Raw genomic sequence first — 17,929 nt, 5'->3', positions numbered from 1 at the left:
TTATAAATGTGATTAAAGTATATTTTCTGAAGTCCCAACTGAACATGACATAGACAATGAGAGAAGAAAATACTATCTATTTTTAAAGGGACTTGAACTAAATGCTTGTCTTGGTACAGATGAATGAACCACACACCCTTCTGGTGATCATTTCTTACTGCAGGAGCAGAGACAAGAGCCCAGTAGAGGAGCAGCCAGTGACCATTTGGAGCTTATGGACTAGCAATGGACAGCTGGACTCTCCACGGTGACAGCTACTCATTCCTGCGCAGTGCCCCTTGCACGTTTTCTCTGTGCCACCGCGACGGCACCCCTAACCACGTTGAAATCTTTGATATTATCAACATCCCTACTGAGAGGAGTACCATCTCTGAAACCACCTGCCTCTGTGACATTTTTGGAGTTGACAGCGAGTCGCTGTCCCTCACCAGCAACCCTTCTGTAGGAGCTTTTGTCCCTTCCCAGAGGGACGTGGAAGCCACACCTGCTGCATTGCCTCAGGTGGAAGACCTGAACGACTCCTCTGGCTCTTACCACACTGCGCAGGGCTCCAGTGAAGAAGAGGAGGGCTTTGAAGACTCCGGAGAAAGAGTTTACTGCCCTGGAAAACAAAACACGCTTTTAGAAGGGAGGCATTTAGAGAATAACGGACAGAGCCAAGAGCATCTTCTAGCTTTTCAGGGAAGTGGTTCATATTTAGAACCTAAATGTGTGACAGTAATACACCGACCTGACTCAAGCCCCCCACTATCAGTGACGTCATCATCGGTGACCTCAACATCCCACGGCCTCAACAGGGGTGAGAGCACACGCTCTCCTGGATGTTACAGCTCAAGTCCTCTAAATCCAAAGGGAAGACTGTCATCCTTACCATCCTCTTCAGCTGATAGACTTTCATTCTCATCCTCACCATCATCACCTGGTCTGAAGGAGAGTTACTCAGAAGTTGAACAAAGGAGAATAACACCTTCACTTACAGACAGACAGAGCAGCCCCTCAGACCGGTCTTTAACTTCACTTCTGTCCCTTCCACAAGACTCACCTGAGCTAAGAGCCAACCCTGTCAGTGGACACAGCAGTCCATCAGCTGATCTCACACAGCTGTCTCACAACCATACCGATTCAGATCTTGAATTGATAACATCTCATTTATTTTCACTCAGTGGTTCAGAGTCTAACTCACCCTTAGGGGACGTCCTGATCTCCCCCGAGCTCAGAGGAACTCCCCCTCTCTTTGATGCTCAAGCGCCATCTCCTTTTCCTGAGCTGGGAGGGAGGGTCTCCCTACCTGATATCTTTAGCAGAGGCTCTACGCCTGATTTTAAAGAGTCTGCTCAAAGTACTGAATTGATTTCTGATCTTTCTTCTACAGGAAGATCCCCAACATCAACCCCTGAAAGCCAAGATCTAACGTTATCAGTCGAAAGAGACAGCTTCATTCCTACAGCCAGACCCTCTCCTGTTATCTCAGCACACACATCTTCTGTCTCACCAGGAATAAGAAGTACAAGTACCTCACCTGGGCTAGTCAGTCAAGCTCCTGATCCTTTTGCTAGCAGAGAAAACAGTTCAACACTTCCTGAGATCAGGACCCCCGAGCTACTGGGAGTAAGACATGGTAGCTTTTTTGTGGATCACAGATATATTCCTCCCTCACCGGAGATCAGGACCACAGCTGCTTCACCTCATACCAAAATAAAAGAGAAACAATCTCGAGTGAAGCCAGGATCACAGTCTCACCCCTCTGCCTCACCAGGAAGCCTCACTTCCTCTCCTCATATTACAGGAATCTGTTGTTCCATTGTTCCGCCTGAGGACAGAACCAGTCCTCCTTTCCCAGAACTTCAAAGCAATTCTTTGTCGTCACAAATGAGCAAAAACAGGGTAGAGTCCACTGGTACTGCTCAACACTCAATCCCAAGCCCAGTTTTGCTGCCTGAAGACAATTATTTACCTCAGGCCAGAAATCAAACACCTTCCTGTCAGCCAAATCCTCTAAATCCTTCATCTGAACCTGGACATCAAACCCCAGCCTCTGTTGAGGCGCAGCAGAGTCCTTCTTCTCAGCAGAGACCTCGAGGTCCTTTCCCTGAAGCTTGTGTTTCTGAGCAGATGTACCAGCAATCACCACCAACACTCTCCACCAAACATAATCCCCTCACTTTTGTAAGCAGCACACCTGAGATTAAAACAATTGGTTTTCCTGGAGATGTCACACAAACACAGTGCCCGAAAAATATGGATGAGGACAGCATGCCTCCTTCATTTCATTCAGACAGACGCGTGACAGAAGCATGGGCTGATTTAAACATCAGCTCACCAGTGGGCAGGTGTCCTTCTCCTACACACGTGTCATCTAATAAAAGTTTAGCCGGCTCACTGCAACACCAAGCCACAGAAACAGAGGAGACCAGAAAGAAAGCTCACGGTCAGGATAGAACAAGTGTCGCTGTCTCTGCTGAAGAACAACAAGGCAGTCGGTCTCCCGTGCTGCAGAGCTCGAAACGAGAGCTGGTGTCCAGTGTTGTACGTGAGAACAGAGAGAGGGTCACACAAGACGTGTCCCGTCGAGGATGTAGGTGGCGGACTCCCTCTCCACCCCTCACCAGGTTCACACCTGTCCACATTATTGCACCTGAGAAGCCATCCAGACAGTGGCAGAAGACCAGCCATAGCCTCCCTCAGGTGTTATCGTCCTCACCAAGTGGTCGTTTAAAGAAAGGGGCAACAAATAAGGAAAGCATCAATGTGGTCCCTGATGACATGAATAGCCAGGCCCACTGGGTCAGAGCAGAAAAGCAACTAGAGATGGACAGGGAAATGCTACCGAAGCAGGGAAGAGATGCAGTTGTCAAAAAGAAAATGGATAGGGGGAAGGACAGAAAGACAGAAAGAGAGGAGAAGGCTCCTGGAGGTGGGGAGGGTTGGCAGGGGGTTGCCAGTTCCAGAGGGGAACAGGCTGAGCTGTCATTCAGTGCCAGGAATAGAAAAGGACCTGTGAGTGAAAGTGCAGCTCCCACAAGCAGTGAGACAAGTCAGGGACTGCCACCAGCACGTGCTTACTCAGAAAGCCCGCCTGAGAAGCAACAGCTCCAGCAGCAACAGAGTCTCCTTAAAGCTTCCTCTCAGCCAGACTCCAGCGGTGGCAGCACCAGCAAGAAACGCCACCCTCCGGCATCCCAGAGCAGGGGTGGTGCTCCTCGATGCTCAGCAGCAAGCAGGCCCTGTCGGAGTTCCAGCTCCAGTATGGGAAGTGAACTTGATGCAGACAATGAGGTGAAGTGGTTGACAGATGTGGCGTTTCGCAGCCTGTCGAGTCCTGAAGTAGATTACCTTGACATGCACAACTCCAGCCACTGTTCATCCACGAACATCTCTCAGCCGTCCACTCAGGAGAGCCCGGCTGGGGTCAGCGCAGCCTGGCTGGCCTATGCCGATTTCAGAGATTCAGCATCAAAGCTCGACCATGATGAACTCTCCTTTCAGCAACCAGCTACACACCATTCAGAGGGCCTAGATCCATCAAGGCGAAGCGAGTTGGGCAGCTTTGAATGCATAGATGTTTCTATTGACAGAGAAGATTGCAGGAAGGTGAGAAGAGGAGTGCCAAAACGACAAATTCAGCTAAAAAGAAGGAACAACGCTGAAAGAAAAAAGGATGAAATCAGTGGAAATAGCAGCCCGGGAGTACCAGCGATGGTGGAAAGCCCCTCTCAGGAGAATCACCTCAGAGGGTCTTTTGTGAGACAGCACAGCACACCAGCAGCTATGCAAGAATGGTTTCCTTCTAGAAGCAGCTCTGAACTTAGTCAGCAACAGGAGAGGCAGTCCAACCTCCAAAAATCTGCTTCTATGGATGAAACATGCTGCAAAACACGGATGGCGTCTTGTCTCATCAAAAATGTCTTATCAAAGAAGATGCCAAGCTGTGACTGGCAACCTGATCACGCCAGGGAAGAGGTGAGCCCACCAACAGAGTGTGTGGCAGTAATGTCTGGAGAGTCCCTAAAACCAGACTCGAGGGACCCGAGTTCCAGTCTTCATTCTGACCACAGCCTTTCGTCTGAGAGGCGTCCTGTGAGGGAAGAGCCAATCACAACGCAACCAGCCAAACCCAAGAGTTCTGGAGCGAGCTCAAGTATTCAGCCCAGCTCCTGCAGCGGTGGCAGAAGTGTTAGCTTTTCCCAGGCTGACAGAGAAGAACCTGTTCCTCAAAGCAGAAATGCAAAACCACAAGAATCAGAAAGTCAGTCTGAATGTAACGCGGCTTTTCAAACCAAGAAGTCTCAGACAGAGTTGCGTCAAACACACAAAAAGGAGGCAGACTTAGCAGATGCCACGGTGTGGGACACAGGATCGTTTTCTGCCAGTTCGTCCAGCAACACCCAGACAAGAGAGGCAAACAGAGACCAGGAACGTGAAAACACAGAGTCTGACAAATGTACCTCAAAAACACGGGAGGATCCATCTAGAGCTGTGGAGAAAACCAGAGCCTTTCTAAACGTCTGTCTGACACCTGACGCAGACATCAAACCTAGAACCTTCTCACCAGATGTATCGCTCAGAGAACAGGAGGAGAACATGAAGAACAAAGCTGAGGGGGAAGGGCCTGAGAGGGATCAAGCCAAGTCTCCTATTCACAGAGTCAGAGATGTAAGGAGGCTGGTGAAAAATACATACAGCCTGTCCTTCAAGGCTGCTAGTGCCACAAGCCCATCAAATGTTCAGCAGGAACATGTTGAAAACCTGAATGAGGAACTGAAAAAACATGCCTCGGCGCCTGATGAGAGGGCTGTGATACCGGGGATGAGGAAGGAAGAGGAGAAGGAAAGAAAAGAAGAGCTCTGGACAGAAAGGAAAGCGGACAAGAAAGAGAAGGTAGAAGATTCGGAGTCTCTGTCCGCTCAGAACAAAACAGCTTCCCTCTCCGGTCTTCAGCGGATGCAGATAGAGTACAAAGCTGTCTGCTGTAAAGACGAGAAAAACAAAACCATCAGAACCCAAAAGTCCACACAGGAAGTTCAGTCCTCAAACACATCAAACCTGACAACCACATCTGAACCTGATGCAGACATTACAGCAGGAACACCACGGACTGTGACAGAGACTCACAACGACAGCAAGGACAAGCCTGTGGTTACTGGAGCAGACCAGACACCTGCCATGCTTAGAAGCCCCCTCAAACCTCCGGGTAAAGACAGAGAGGTGTCCACTGCTGTGGTGTTAATAAGAGACAAACCAAACACAAACAACATCACTGCATCTTCAACTCAGGAGGAGACGTTTCCCTCAATCCAGGTTCCAGCTCCGACATCACCCAGGCCCACTATCCCTGACAGCATGTTTGGTAGCGGTGGTCACTCCGTCTCCATGCTGCTAAAAGAGAAAGGCTATCAAGCAGACATCGGATCGGTGTTGAGTGACAATCAAAACACAGCTGGAGCTAAAGGAGCTCCTCCTAAGCATGTGAACTGTCTGGAGATCCCTCTTCAGTCAGCTCTGTCTTCAGGTGAAGGTTTGCTTGAGTCTCACAGAGAGGGGGCATTTCCTCCCTCAGCCACCACCTCTGAACCCTCAGTAGAAGCTGAAAGCACAGACGTTCCCACGAAGCCCAGAGAAGATGAGGATGCCAGCATTAAGCTTCAGGGGAAAGATACCACGAAACAAGAACTGCACACACACCAGCAAACACTTCCTCTCGCCAAGCAAACACATCTGGGAGGCTTTCAGTCAGTGAGAAGAATAGATCTGATTTTCCCGCCAAGATCCCCTGCAATAAAGAAACTCCACCCACATTCGTTTGAGGATAAGTCACCATCTAAAGAAGCACAGAAACAAGAAATGCCCACCGGCTCAACAGAAAGACACAGGCCTCAAACTATCGAGCTGAAATCTGTTTCTAAAAATTCTCAAAAACCGGCTGTTCCTCCCAAACCAAACTGCAAGTTTAAGCCTGCAGATACAGGATCCCTGTCCAACGAAGCACAGAGAACATCAGCAACATCATCATCACCTGGAAAATCACAAAGTGAGGAGAGGCCTCAAACGATTGTTGTGAGTTCACCCACAGTCTATAGAAAGATTTCCAGTGAGGCTACGTTGACATCAAACTACTCAAGAAAGCTGATGGTGTCAGCCATGTCGAGCCTTAAATCGCTCCCTCACAGAACAGTAGCTGCTCCAGACTCCAGTCAATCAAACCAGTCTGCTCCAGCCACAGACACAGAAGGGTTCTCTGACCAAGTTCAGCATCAACAGCCTGCCGTTTCTCCTCAAAGCTCCAGAAACCATTTCAAACCTTCAGCCTTAGCGACAGCGCCAGCCACTGACCTGGCTGTAACACCAGATCCAAGTCTGGTTCTTGATCCAGAACTAAACCAAGTCTGTGGAGTGGCCACATCTGGAGCCGTGAATCCAGACAGTCAGCTGCAGTTTTCCAGGGCAGGTTGCTCTCAGGATCAAACTAAGCTGCATACTTCAAACAACATGAAACCACTCAGTGGTGTTTCCACAGCACACGTACAAAGAAATGCTCGTCAGCCGTTCAACGGATCACTCTCTGAGCGTGTCCAAAGGTCAGACGATAGGTGTTTTAATGCATCAGATGACCCTCCTAGCTATGATGAAAGAGAGAGCTTCAGCCCACTCTTGCTCCCAGACGTGCCCCCCCCAAGATCAAATCACTATAATGCATCTTACCGTCCTGCTCCCTGTTCCTGCACAGCCGGGCGCCCAACTCACTTTGGTCACATGTCTCCTCTTCATCACAGCAGCCCCCATAACATTAGCCCATCAGCCCGATCGCACTCTTCTGGCCTGACACTCCCTTATCAAATGAGCCTACCTCCTCTCCACCCCCACCAGTGTCGACCTGATCCTCAGCCAATAAATTACCAACCAATCTCTCCCAAATCAAGCCCCCTTGGTCCAAATCAACCACCATCCATGCATCAACCTCTACACCAATCTGTTCCCTGCCCTCTCCACCCTTCATTCATGCAGGCCTGCTCAGCTGACCGCTCACTGCCACCGCCCCAGCACATTGGCCCTCGAAGACCCCCAATTCACAGATCTACCCATCAGCAGCTACCGAACATCTCTGGCACGCCCTACAGTGATCCTGGCCACAGCCACTCTCCTGGTCTTCAAACCATAGATCCTCAGTATTTGTGTGGCCCTCAACCTGTGGGATCTTCTTGTGGCTCTGATTATGGTGGTGACAGCTCTAGTTTGTATTCAGAAAGTAGCTATGGACAGACACCACGCAGAGTGCTCATGGATCCTGAAACAGGAAAGTATTTCTACATCGAAGTGCCTGTGCAACCTCTGCGAAAAATGCTGTTTGACCCAGAAACTGGCCAGTATGTGGAGGTGCTCATCCCACATCCAGCAATGTCCCATTCAGGCCTGTATCCTCCCTCTGCAGTGCCAGTCCCACCTCTTCAGGACCTCAGCATGTATGCCCCTGCTCCCCAGTACATGTCCTGTTCAGCTCCTCCTCCATTAGCCTACCCTCAAGCTCAGCCTCAGCCACACCAGTATTCCGATGTTGCTGCTGTAGCAATGCATCCAAGCAGGCCCGGGGTCAGCTACAGGAATCCTTTAGGTCAAGGAACCAAACCAGACCCCCCAAGTCATTCACCCATGGACTACAGCTACCTGAAGAATATGTATTATGTCCCCACTGAGATGAATGCTAGCCCCATTTCCACTCCACTAGATTTTTACCACAAACATCCCCCTAATATGCCCTTGACAGGGGGGGAGTCCTGAAATGGAGGGCAAAGGCCACCCATTTGAAGCCCATTAAGTTAAAAATACTCAATTTATAGAGGGGATGCCTAATGCTAGCCTGCGATGTTACTCGAGTTTAGCGTTGCAACTCAAGGCTTTAGTTGTTTATTCACTGCTGTTATACTGTATTTTGTGCTGAGCTGCTTTAATTAAATACTTTTCTGGTTGAAAGAATTAAAAATACACAAGTGAGTATTTTTCTTAATATGTTCTGCAGGGAGGGACCTGGAATTTTATATGTAGTGTAGAAAACATGTCACGTTTAAAAGGATACAGAAACATCTGTACGTCTGGAGCTGTACTAGTGTACTCTTTTCTTCAGCAAATGGGTTTCAAAACTTGAAAATACAACACAAATGCAAATAAAAGAACCTTGCAATTATATTAATAACTAATTACTACTATTCATTACTCTAAAATCGGATAAGTGATTTTGTGCTAATGGTGTCTGCAATGGAACAATGCTAATAAAATTGTCAGATATCCAGTTCCCTTCTCCATTCATCTTTTCCATTTAAAACTCCTTAAATCAGGTAAATAATTGTTTAATATTGTTTGTAAGTTTTAAAATCAGGTTCTCAGTTGGAGACAAAAGATAATCTGCGTGTAATGTTTTCATTAGATTATACAAGTGAGGAACTTTTCCTGAAAGGGACTGATGGATGTGGGGGTTGGTAGCATTAAAGTTCAAGGGTGCTCCACCCCTCAGTTGTTTGAATGATTGTATTTGATGTAAAACGGCTTTTGTCTGTCACTGAGGAGGGAATCATGTTTGTGTTGACTAGTAACGTTCATAATGTTTAAGTCACCTAGCAAGATATTTAAACATCCCTTTAACAACTGCTGAGAGAAAATACAATTATCTACCAGGAGAAAATGACTACCAGCTCACATCCATCCATCCATTTTCAGCTGCTTCTTCAGAGTCGGGCCACGGGGGCAGCAGCCTAAGCCGAGATGCCCAGACTTCCCTCCAGCATTTCCTGGGTCTTCCCTTGGGTCTCCTCCCGGTTGGACGTGCCCAGAAAACCTCACCAGAGAGGCGTCCAGGAGGCATCCTGACCAGATGCCCGAGCCACCTCAACCAGCTCCTCTCAAAGTGGAGGAGCAGCGGGTCTACTCCGAGCCCCTCCCGGATGACCGAGCTTCTCACCCTATCTCTAAGGGAGAGCCCAGCCACCCTGCGGAGAAAACTCATCTCAACCGCTTGCATCTGTGATCTCGTTCTTTCGGTCACTACCCAAAGCTCATGACCATAGGTGAGGGTAGGAACGTAGATCGACCGGTAAATCGAGAGCTTCGCCTTCTGACTCAGCTCTCTCTTCACCACGACAGACCGGTACAACGCCCGCATCACTGCAGATGCAGCACCAATCCGCCTATTGATCTGACTCTCCAGTTTTCCCTCACTCATGAACAAGACTCCGAGATACTTAAACTCCCCCTGCTCACGTTTCCTTTCTTTCTTATGTCCCTTGTGAGAAATAATGAATTCAAACGGAGCTGCTGCTGTCTTTTCATCTAAAACTCATAAGTCTCCTGTCTGTGTCTCGACTACTGCAGCAGCAGTCCCGCTGCTCAGTCAGAACAATGGCTGTAGAGAAAGATGGACAACTAAGGCCCTCCTCTTTAGGCCAGCCTATCCAAAGCTCAAGGGGGGCGGTTCCTTCAACTCCTGTCTTGGCCCTGTAGTTAGTATAATTTTTGTCGTCACTTTCAAAAAATCCAAAAATGGGCAAAAAGGTGGAGCTGAGGATGGTGCTGTGAGGGGTTGGAACCATAGACTGTACATACGGTTGGAACACACCCGCAAACTGAACCGATGTAGCTGAGCTGACCCGAAGCCATATGCTAAGCTAACGAAGCTAACAATGAAGGTAGCAACCTAGCTGCTAACCCAGCTAACATGGAGCCAGGGACCTAAACCAAAGCTCACACAGAGTTTGTAGCTGAAGGAAGATCACGGGCAATTTTGTCTGCAAACACAATCATCTGGAAAATAAAAAAATATCCAATTGGTAAGTTAATGTGTAATAATGTCCTTTTGTTTTATGATGTGGAAACGGTTTTCCTTGTGTGCTGATCATTGTTGCTGGCTAGCTGCTGCCTGACTTGGCCTGGATACTCTTGAATGAGACTTTTAATCTCAAGGCTTTTCCCTGGTTAAATAAGGGTTAGATGAAAAGAATAAAAAGCTAATTTTTATGTATTTTTACTTAGTTATTAGTGTTTGAGAAATGTGACGAAGCTTAAACTTGTTAAAGTTAATTTAATAATACTTGTCTCACATTTACAGAAACTGTTCTCACAAGTGAAGTTGTCCTGTCCATGTCCTCCCTGTCCCATCCATCCACCATCTCCCTTGTCTCCAGTTCTCAGTCTTCACTTGGGTTTCTCACTCCATTTCCTGTTCCCCAGCCACTTAGCATTATTTTATTTCTCTTTAGCTGCCTCCTTATCCTTGTTTAGCTTTAGTATTGTCGAGCCCCTGTTCAGTCTCCTTTTGTATCAGTGACCTTTGACCCCTGTGTTTCCTTAGCAGTTGTTTGCTTATAGTTATTTATTCCTCCTCAGTTAACTTCTGTTTACATTGAGCCCCGTTATTCCTTTCCAGCTTTTCCCCAGCATCCATTTTCTCCCTGTGTTCCCGTTTAGTTTATTTCGTTGCCCAAATCTTTATTTTCCCTGCCCTTACTCCCTGACTCTTTGTATTCTGTTGTTTTGTTCTGTTTTGATAATTCTTATCATTTACTTCATTCAGTCTTTTAGTTCTAGGTTCATCTGAGTTTACTGTGTTCTATTTTTTCCTGTTCACTTTGTTGGTGTTTATCATCTCTACTCAGTTAAAAGTCACACCTGGTCATCATTGTAATCAGTTATCATCACACCTGTTCCCTCCTCAGCCTAGCTAAACCCAGCTCTGCCCGATGCTCTTTGTTGGTTCCTCGTGTTTGTGTCTGTTTTGCATCCCCGTGTTTGGCTCCTCGTGTTGTTGTCCGCTTGTTCCTGCTTCTGTTCCACCACAACTTTATAATAAACCTTTCCTTCGTGTGTGTGTGTGTGTGTGTGTGCGTGCGTGCGTGCGTGCGTGTGTGTGTGTGTGTGTGTGTGTGTGTGTGTGTGTGTCTGCTCTGTCTTCTCCATCCCCAGTGAGTCGTGGAGGATGGCTGCTTATACTGAGCCAGGATTCACCTTCCTGTTAAAAGGGAGTTTTCCTCTCCACTGTCGCTTTATGCTTGCTTAGTATGAGGATTGCTGTAGAGCAGGGGTCGGCAATCCTGGGCACTCGTGCCACTGTTGGCACGCAAAGGGTTAACTGATGGCACAGAGCATTAATCTGAGAAGATGTGTTGAAAAATAAGTGTTGTAACGGACTGACTTTTCTGTTAATTGTTTTTGTTTTCTTGGTTGGACACTAAACGCGTTAAAAAGTTGAAATGTGATCTCTCAGCCTTCCCGCCTGGCGAAGCGCTCTGTCGGCTGGTTGCCTTGGCAACGCGTGTGCTTGTGTGTCGGAACAAAGACGTGGCACAGCATAAGAGGAGGTTCGGGTGGATATTTTTAGTTTTTGTCTTGTTGTTCGGGGATTATCTCAGTTGTTGATGCAGTCACTGTGATATTTGGAAGTTAAAAATAAACGGAAAGACAGAAATAACTGCGTTATTATTAGTAATAAAACGCCACACCCACGCGATGGCCCGCCAGTCCAAATCCCAAATTAGAGCGAAAAGACAACATCCAGGCCGCTTCTTGATGACGGTAATCTACCTGCCGGTACAGTGAGGAGGATGTTTCTAGCTAGTTAGCCCTGTAAAAAATGGCATCTAAGTGAGCAAAAAAAGATAATTCCAGGTCTTTTATGACAACTTGGACAGAAGACTGGGGTTTTGTGCAGCAAAGAGATCGTGCTGTGTGTGCTTTTTGCCTCGAGAGTGTTGTTTGCCGTACCTCCAGTGTTAAGCGGCATTTTGAGACGAAACATCAAAAAGATTTCAAGGACGAGGAAGAGAAGGCTGAATCAATTGCACGTGCTGTGTCAAGATATGAGAAGCAAGCAAGTACTCTGAAAGTTTTTACAGCTACTAAACATCATGGAACTGAAGCAAGTTTTCGTATCACACACTGTACTGCTAAACATGGAAAGCCATTTACTGATGGTAACTTTATTAAAGAGGCATTTCTCTGTACCTCAGACGTGTTATTTGATGGGCTTCCAAACAAAGATACTATTAAAGCAAGGATTCAAGACATACCTGCATCAGCCAGAACTATGGAAAGACGCATCCAGGAAATGGGTGACAATGTCAGAGCCCAACAAACAGCTGGTTTGAAAGAAGCCCAGGTGTTTAGTGTGGTTTTAGATAAAAGCATTGATATCAATGATGTGCCACGTTTGGCTGTAATAGTAAGATGCTGTGATGTGACAGTACAAGAGGAACTGTTCTGCCTTACCCCGATGCCTGAAACAACACGAGGTGAGGATATTGCCAACATTTTTATGGAGCGTTTTGAGGAACGAGGCATTGACATTGCAAAGATTTTTGCAGTGACAACTGATGGTGCACCAGCTATGGTTGGGAAACACAGGGGGGCTGTTACTTTAATTGAGGAACAAATAGGCCATCCCATCATGAAACTGCATTGTATAATACACCAAGAAAACCTCTGCGCCAAGATGTCAAATTCAGATCTTAATGATGTCATGGCCACAGTAGCAAAAATTGTGAACTTCATAGTTAAGCGATCTGCTTTGACTCACCGCCAATTCCAGTCTCTGCTCGAGGAGATGGAAAGCTCATGCAAAGACATCCCACTCCACTGTGCTGTTAGATGGCTTAGCTGTGGAAAGGTTCTGGAACGATTTGTGGATTGTTTTGATGTGGTAAAAACATTTCTGAATGAAAAGGGGCAACGATATCCTGAACTTGAAGATGAGAGGTGGGTTGAAACACTTTTTTTCCTCGCAGATATAACTGGACACCTGAACGAGCTTAATCTCAAACTGCAGGGAGCAGGTCAAACTGTTTTGGACATGCGTGATACTTGGGAAGCTTTTGTTGGAAAGCTGGAAGTTTTTTAAAGGATGTTGAGACTTCCACATTCCGCCACTTCAAACACCTCAGGGAGCTGTCTGCTCAGTGCAGCATCAGCACCACAGCAATTCATGAATGCATCCGAAGACTCCAGACACAATTCGCAACGCGTTTTCAGGACTTTCAGTTGTATGGACCAATGTTTTATTTTCTGATCAGACCAGAGAGCTTTGGTAATTAGCTGGATTTGTCTCTCTTTAACTTTCTGGATACAGACGACATGGAAATGCAGCTGATTGAACTGAAAAGCTCAACTCTGTGGGGGACAAAGTTTGCAGAACTACGGCAGCAGCTGGAATCCACAGCTGTGCATGATCATGGAGCTTGCATTTTCAGTTGCTGGACGTCACTACCAGACAGGTTTAACTGTCTCAAGAACATTGCACAGGCTTTATTGACAGTATTTGGTTCTACATATCTGTGTGAGCAGATTTTCTCTCACATGAAGTGTGTCCTCAGTGCCTCCCGTCTAACTGCTGGACATTCAGAGACCTGTGTGCTCCTGAAAGTTACTAAGTGTGAACCCCAGATAACTGAACTAGCAAATGCAAAGCAGGGGCAGAAATCTCATTAGCATGTTTATCCTTGCAATAACACATCTTGGCCAAGTTTAGTTTATTCTTATCTTTGTTGTGACACCTTAAATATAGTATTTTCTGTGGTGTATGTCTTTTGATGTTCTTGTTATGAACAGGGTTTTTTAAAATACCTGATCTACCCTTTGCCAACACCGGTCAACAAATATAGTTCTATGAAGTTCAGTTTTAGGATGAAGTGGAAAAGAGATGTTATGCTGCCCAATACTGGATCTAACTGTAAAATTTCACTGTATATAATGTGTAACTTGTTATGCAGTGTTATTAAATGTATGCTTTATGCAACAGTTGAAATGGCACACTGACTTCTAATGAAAGTTTAAATGGCACTCATCACCAGAAAGGTTGCAGACCCCTGCTGTAGAGTCTCTTGAAGCAATTTGCTGGGTTCCTTATATAGGAAACATTATTTCTGATTGGCTTAATGAACTGACCTGAATTGGAATGTTTATTATGTGAAGTGTCTTGAGACGACTCTTGTCGTGATTTGGAGCTATATAAATAAACTTGAATATAATTGAACATGCATTCCTCCAATGTGTCAGCATTGATTACATTCTTTTAGTAATGTATGAACAAAAGTGACATTTATCTTGCAGAAAATAGTGTGAATGATTTAAAAAGATTCACATAGAAATTCTGATGGATCAAGCAGAAACGGAGAGGAACAAAATGAAATAAGGAACTAAAACAAAATTAAAAGAACAAAGTGATCCATCACGGCCACCATCTATTTTCTGTCTGGCTCCATGATGCATCAGTGGAATAATTTTAATTCAAAGATGTACTTTTTGGCAGAAACTCATCCCATTGACAGATGGAGACGCTCCTCCATTTAAACACAGTTCGGCGCTTCACTGACTAGTAAAACAGCAGCTGTATCGGTCATGTGACTGCTTCCTAAATGAAATGAGCGCCGACCCGAGGTCTCTCTCTATGAGCTACATACATGTGCCTATTCATCAGTGTTGCTGGACCCATCACAAGGATTACCTGCGTTTTGGGTCCTAAACCTCCAATTCATGACAGCATGAGCTGACCACAATGGACCTAGCAGGTGAACAACCACAGCAGCCAGCCTGCCCAGTTTTCCACACACCATCCCCCTGCAACCTTCTCTGAATACACTGGAGCCTTAAGAACTTTATTCTGGATTGTACTCATCGCCTCTCAGACCCATCCCTTCCACTCGCTCTACTGACTGCCACATCATCCTCCGGTCCTGTTGGCACCACCTCTTTACCTCAGGTGGTCTGATCTCCCACAACATCTTCTGGTTCTATCAGTGCCCCCTGGTCACCCCTGGTGGGCCGATCCACCTTCTCCTCATCATCTCCATCTACCTGCATCATCAGGACACAGTTACCACAATAAGTTCTGGTTTCCTCACATTCACCCCAGCCTGCCAGAGTACTTAATTTCTCTCCCCAGCAACCATCCCACCCACTCCTCGTCGAGGATGCCATCACCAGTCTTGGCTCCAGCCTTCTCCAGAGGCTCAGTTTGGGCTCCAGCCATCCTGCCCAGAGCTGCAGTCAACTGCTTTAGAGACCAGTGCTGTGCCACCTAACCGAGAGGCCCCTGCTCTGCGATCCAGTCTGGAGGTTCTCAGTTCACCATCTGCTCCAGCGACCAGAGCTGTGCCGCCTAGCATAAAGGCCCATGCTTTGCCACCTTGCCTGGAGCTGCGGCTGTCTGGCCCAGCAGTTCCCCGGGGTTCCCAATCTCCTGTGACTCCACCCCCCCACCCCCCAAGGTCCAGCCATCCTCTCCATGGGCTTGATCCGGGCTGCGACCACACCTTTATAATAACTTTATAAATTTATAATGACTTTATAATAAACCTTTATGGAATTTTAACCTACCCGGCTGCCTCCTGGATTAGCTGTGTTTCGGGTCCTATACAACCTTCAAATCATGACAGTAGTGGCATTTATTCTGTACTCTTAGTACAGTTCACAAAAAGGAATGTGCCATAGCTGAACCAAAGAACCAAAAATGGAATTACAAACTAAACACAGTAAAAACACACCAAAGATGTTTAAACATAAACATTGTTTTACTGAACAATCACACGGAAATAAATCACAGTGCATTTAGTGCCAACCACAGCCTTAAGACATGTGCTGAAAATGCCCAAGTCCATACTTATGAGAGCACCATGTGAGCACCTGTGTGCGTACACGTGCTTGTATATGTAAGGTTTCTCTATAGGAGCATCCAATAGAGTGTGAGGGGCCACAGCTCTGCCTCCCAAAGATGCATAGAAGATGGAGGGAGCTCCGAGCCCCAGAGATCCAGGAGCTGCCCCAGAGCACAGGAACCCAAAGGAGACTGTAACCAGAAAAGCCCCAGCCCCCTCCCGAGAGGCACAGAGGATTGCCCTGGGGGCCACAACGAGCAGTTGGCAGAGTCCCGGAAGATATCAGTGGCAAGCCCACAGGCCCGCCTGCAGCCTCCCACCCCCAAGCCGGCCGAGCCCGGAACCCAGCAACCCGGGACTCAGGGGTGACCAGCCCCGCCAGGGACCCAACAGAGCCCAGGGACTCAGATCCCACCAGGCGGCCACCAGGATCAACCAGACAGATGCCAAAAATCTTAAACCCCCTGACAAGGGAGCCGCGAACTCTCAAGCAGACCAAGGCACCACACTCTGCACCAAATGTGGCAGGGGGAGGGCAGGCAAAGATGTGTAGTAGCACAAGAAGTCCCAGAAGAGTGGAGGAGTCCACGACCCCACCCGACATATACAGCCATACACACTCCCTCCCTCATGTTCACACATACACATACAACCTAAGAGTTACAAACATGAATGCTAGACACCCACTCACGCTCCCAATACAAACTCTATTGACTCTGGTTCCGGAACTGCTACACAAAGCATACAACCATCACCGGTTCTCAGAGTTCACCCTTTTCTGCTGGGGTGATGATGAGCAGGCATCCCACCCAATGCCGAGCAAAGCAACCCATCACCCCAGACCCCAACCAGATGGCCAGCTCCCCCTCTTAGCCTGCAACCCCGGGAAGCCAAGCGACAACAGAGGTGTGCTAAGACCCCTAGTCTCCCTCCGCCTGCTCCAATACAGTTTTGATGCATGTTGATGAGGTGTGTTCCATGGCTGGAGTGAGTGGGCAGTGCCGGCATCTTCTGGCCTACGCCAGCTGATGCCACCATGCAGCCCCACTTCTCCCCACAGCCCTCTGTGTCTAAATGTAGTTTAAAATTGGAAGTGGGCACCGGAAGTGGGCACCAGCACTCGGGATGAGGCTGAAAGATCCCCTTGCCAAATGCCGTTGAGTGTGCTCACTCCCAAGGCCCTAAGTGTGTGTTTGCGTGGAATGTCGTTGGTGGAAGTGTTTAAGATGCAAATAAAATTTGCAAGATATGTAAAACATAAGACAGCCAGGTAAGGTTGGGTCCTCCCCCTGGACATCCTCCTCTCCCATGATGGGACAGAATTGTTATTATTTCAGAGGAGCGAGGTCCACCTGAGGCCCCTGAGCCTGGGCTAGGCACTGCTGCGTGTTCCCGCCTTCTTTCCGGCAGCAAACAAGTCAGGACCCAATACCTAAGGCCCCATCCAGATCCCCACATGGGGCCAGCTGCCCCCACACCCCGAGCCCCCACCCAGCCCCACTCGGGGGCGATGCAGCCACCAGGCAGCAGCCCATGCCCACTGCCACGACCCCCAAGGGGCCCCACTCACAACCGGCAGTAGTCCACTCCCCGAGGCAACCCAAGCACCTCCAGAGCAGGGCAGCAGCCCCCCCCCAGCCTCAGACACCCCCAGTGAACCCACCTCCAGGGAACGTCTGGATACTCCAAACTCAGACCCTCCACCCCATCACCCACATCATCCTGCAGGACAATATCAATGACCCCCCATCATCGCTATGTGATGGAACTGAGAGATTGATTTGAAGTGGAAGCAGAAGCTGTCTCAAGTGTAATATGATCTAACAAAAGATTTCTATACTGGTTAATGCAAAGAGTATCTCTAATTTTCTCTGCACGCAGACCGCTTGTTCACCGTTCGTGGAGAGGGGAGGGGGACCATTGCAGCGTGACGTCACGTGCCCAGACGGCCAGTGTCGGTGCCAGATGGCTGCTGCTAGATCTGCTCAGTGTCCTCGTCTCACGGCTAGCTAGCTAGCTATTTCAAATTCATTTGGAAGCTTTGTGCTACATCGAGATGTTCTTTTTTTTTTGGTGTTCATCCGCACAAAAATGTGTTAGTCTAAAGCAGTGATATCTAAAAATCCCTAGGTTTTATTTTGAATGTCTAAATCGCAGAGATATAGCTCTGGGTAATGGCTGGAGATGTTTTTTTTTCCCTCCAGCAAGTGTGGATATGCGCAGTTACCCGGAAAACAATAACCTGCATGCCTGAGCTCCACAAAGAGCATCCGTGAGTATGAAATGCACAAGACAGCCGCTTT

At 47.6% G+C, this 17,929-nt stretch overlaps 1 protein-coding gene across 4 annotated transcripts in view; it reads left to right on the top strand.

Annotated features, from left to right (window-relative positions):
• Positions 1-17,929, top strand: part of si:ch73-43g23.1 (streptococcal hemagglutinin) — a 44,195-nt gene that overhangs the window by 18,691 nt on the left and 7,575 nt on the right. The window contains exons 2-3 of one of the 4 annotated variants that reach the window (XM_070545787.1): positions 164-9,812; positions 17,831-17,898. In XM_070545787.1, the coding sequence (XP_070401888.1) occupies positions 226-7,773 (7,548 nt within the window). In that variant the 5' untranslated portion in view covers positions 164-225 and the 3' untranslated portion in view covers positions 7,774-9,812; positions 17,831-17,898. Of the gene's footprint in view, positions 1-163; positions 17,899-17,929 lie in introns of all 4 variants that reach the window. The other 3 variants (XM_070545785.1, XM_070545782.1, XM_070545780.1) reach the window with 3 other exon arrangements.

This window comes from Nothobranchius furzeri, chromosome 2, assembly GCF_043380555.1.
Source record: "Nothobranchius furzeri strain GRZ-AD chromosome 2, NfurGRZ-RIMD1, whole genome shotgun sequence".
Classification (NCBI taxonomy): Eukaryota; Metazoa; Chordata; class Actinopteri; order Cyprinodontiformes; family Nothobranchiidae; genus Nothobranchius; species Nothobranchius furzeri.
Note: the sequence above shows the minus strand (reverse complement) of the source record. Positions and strands in the feature narration are given on the sequence as shown.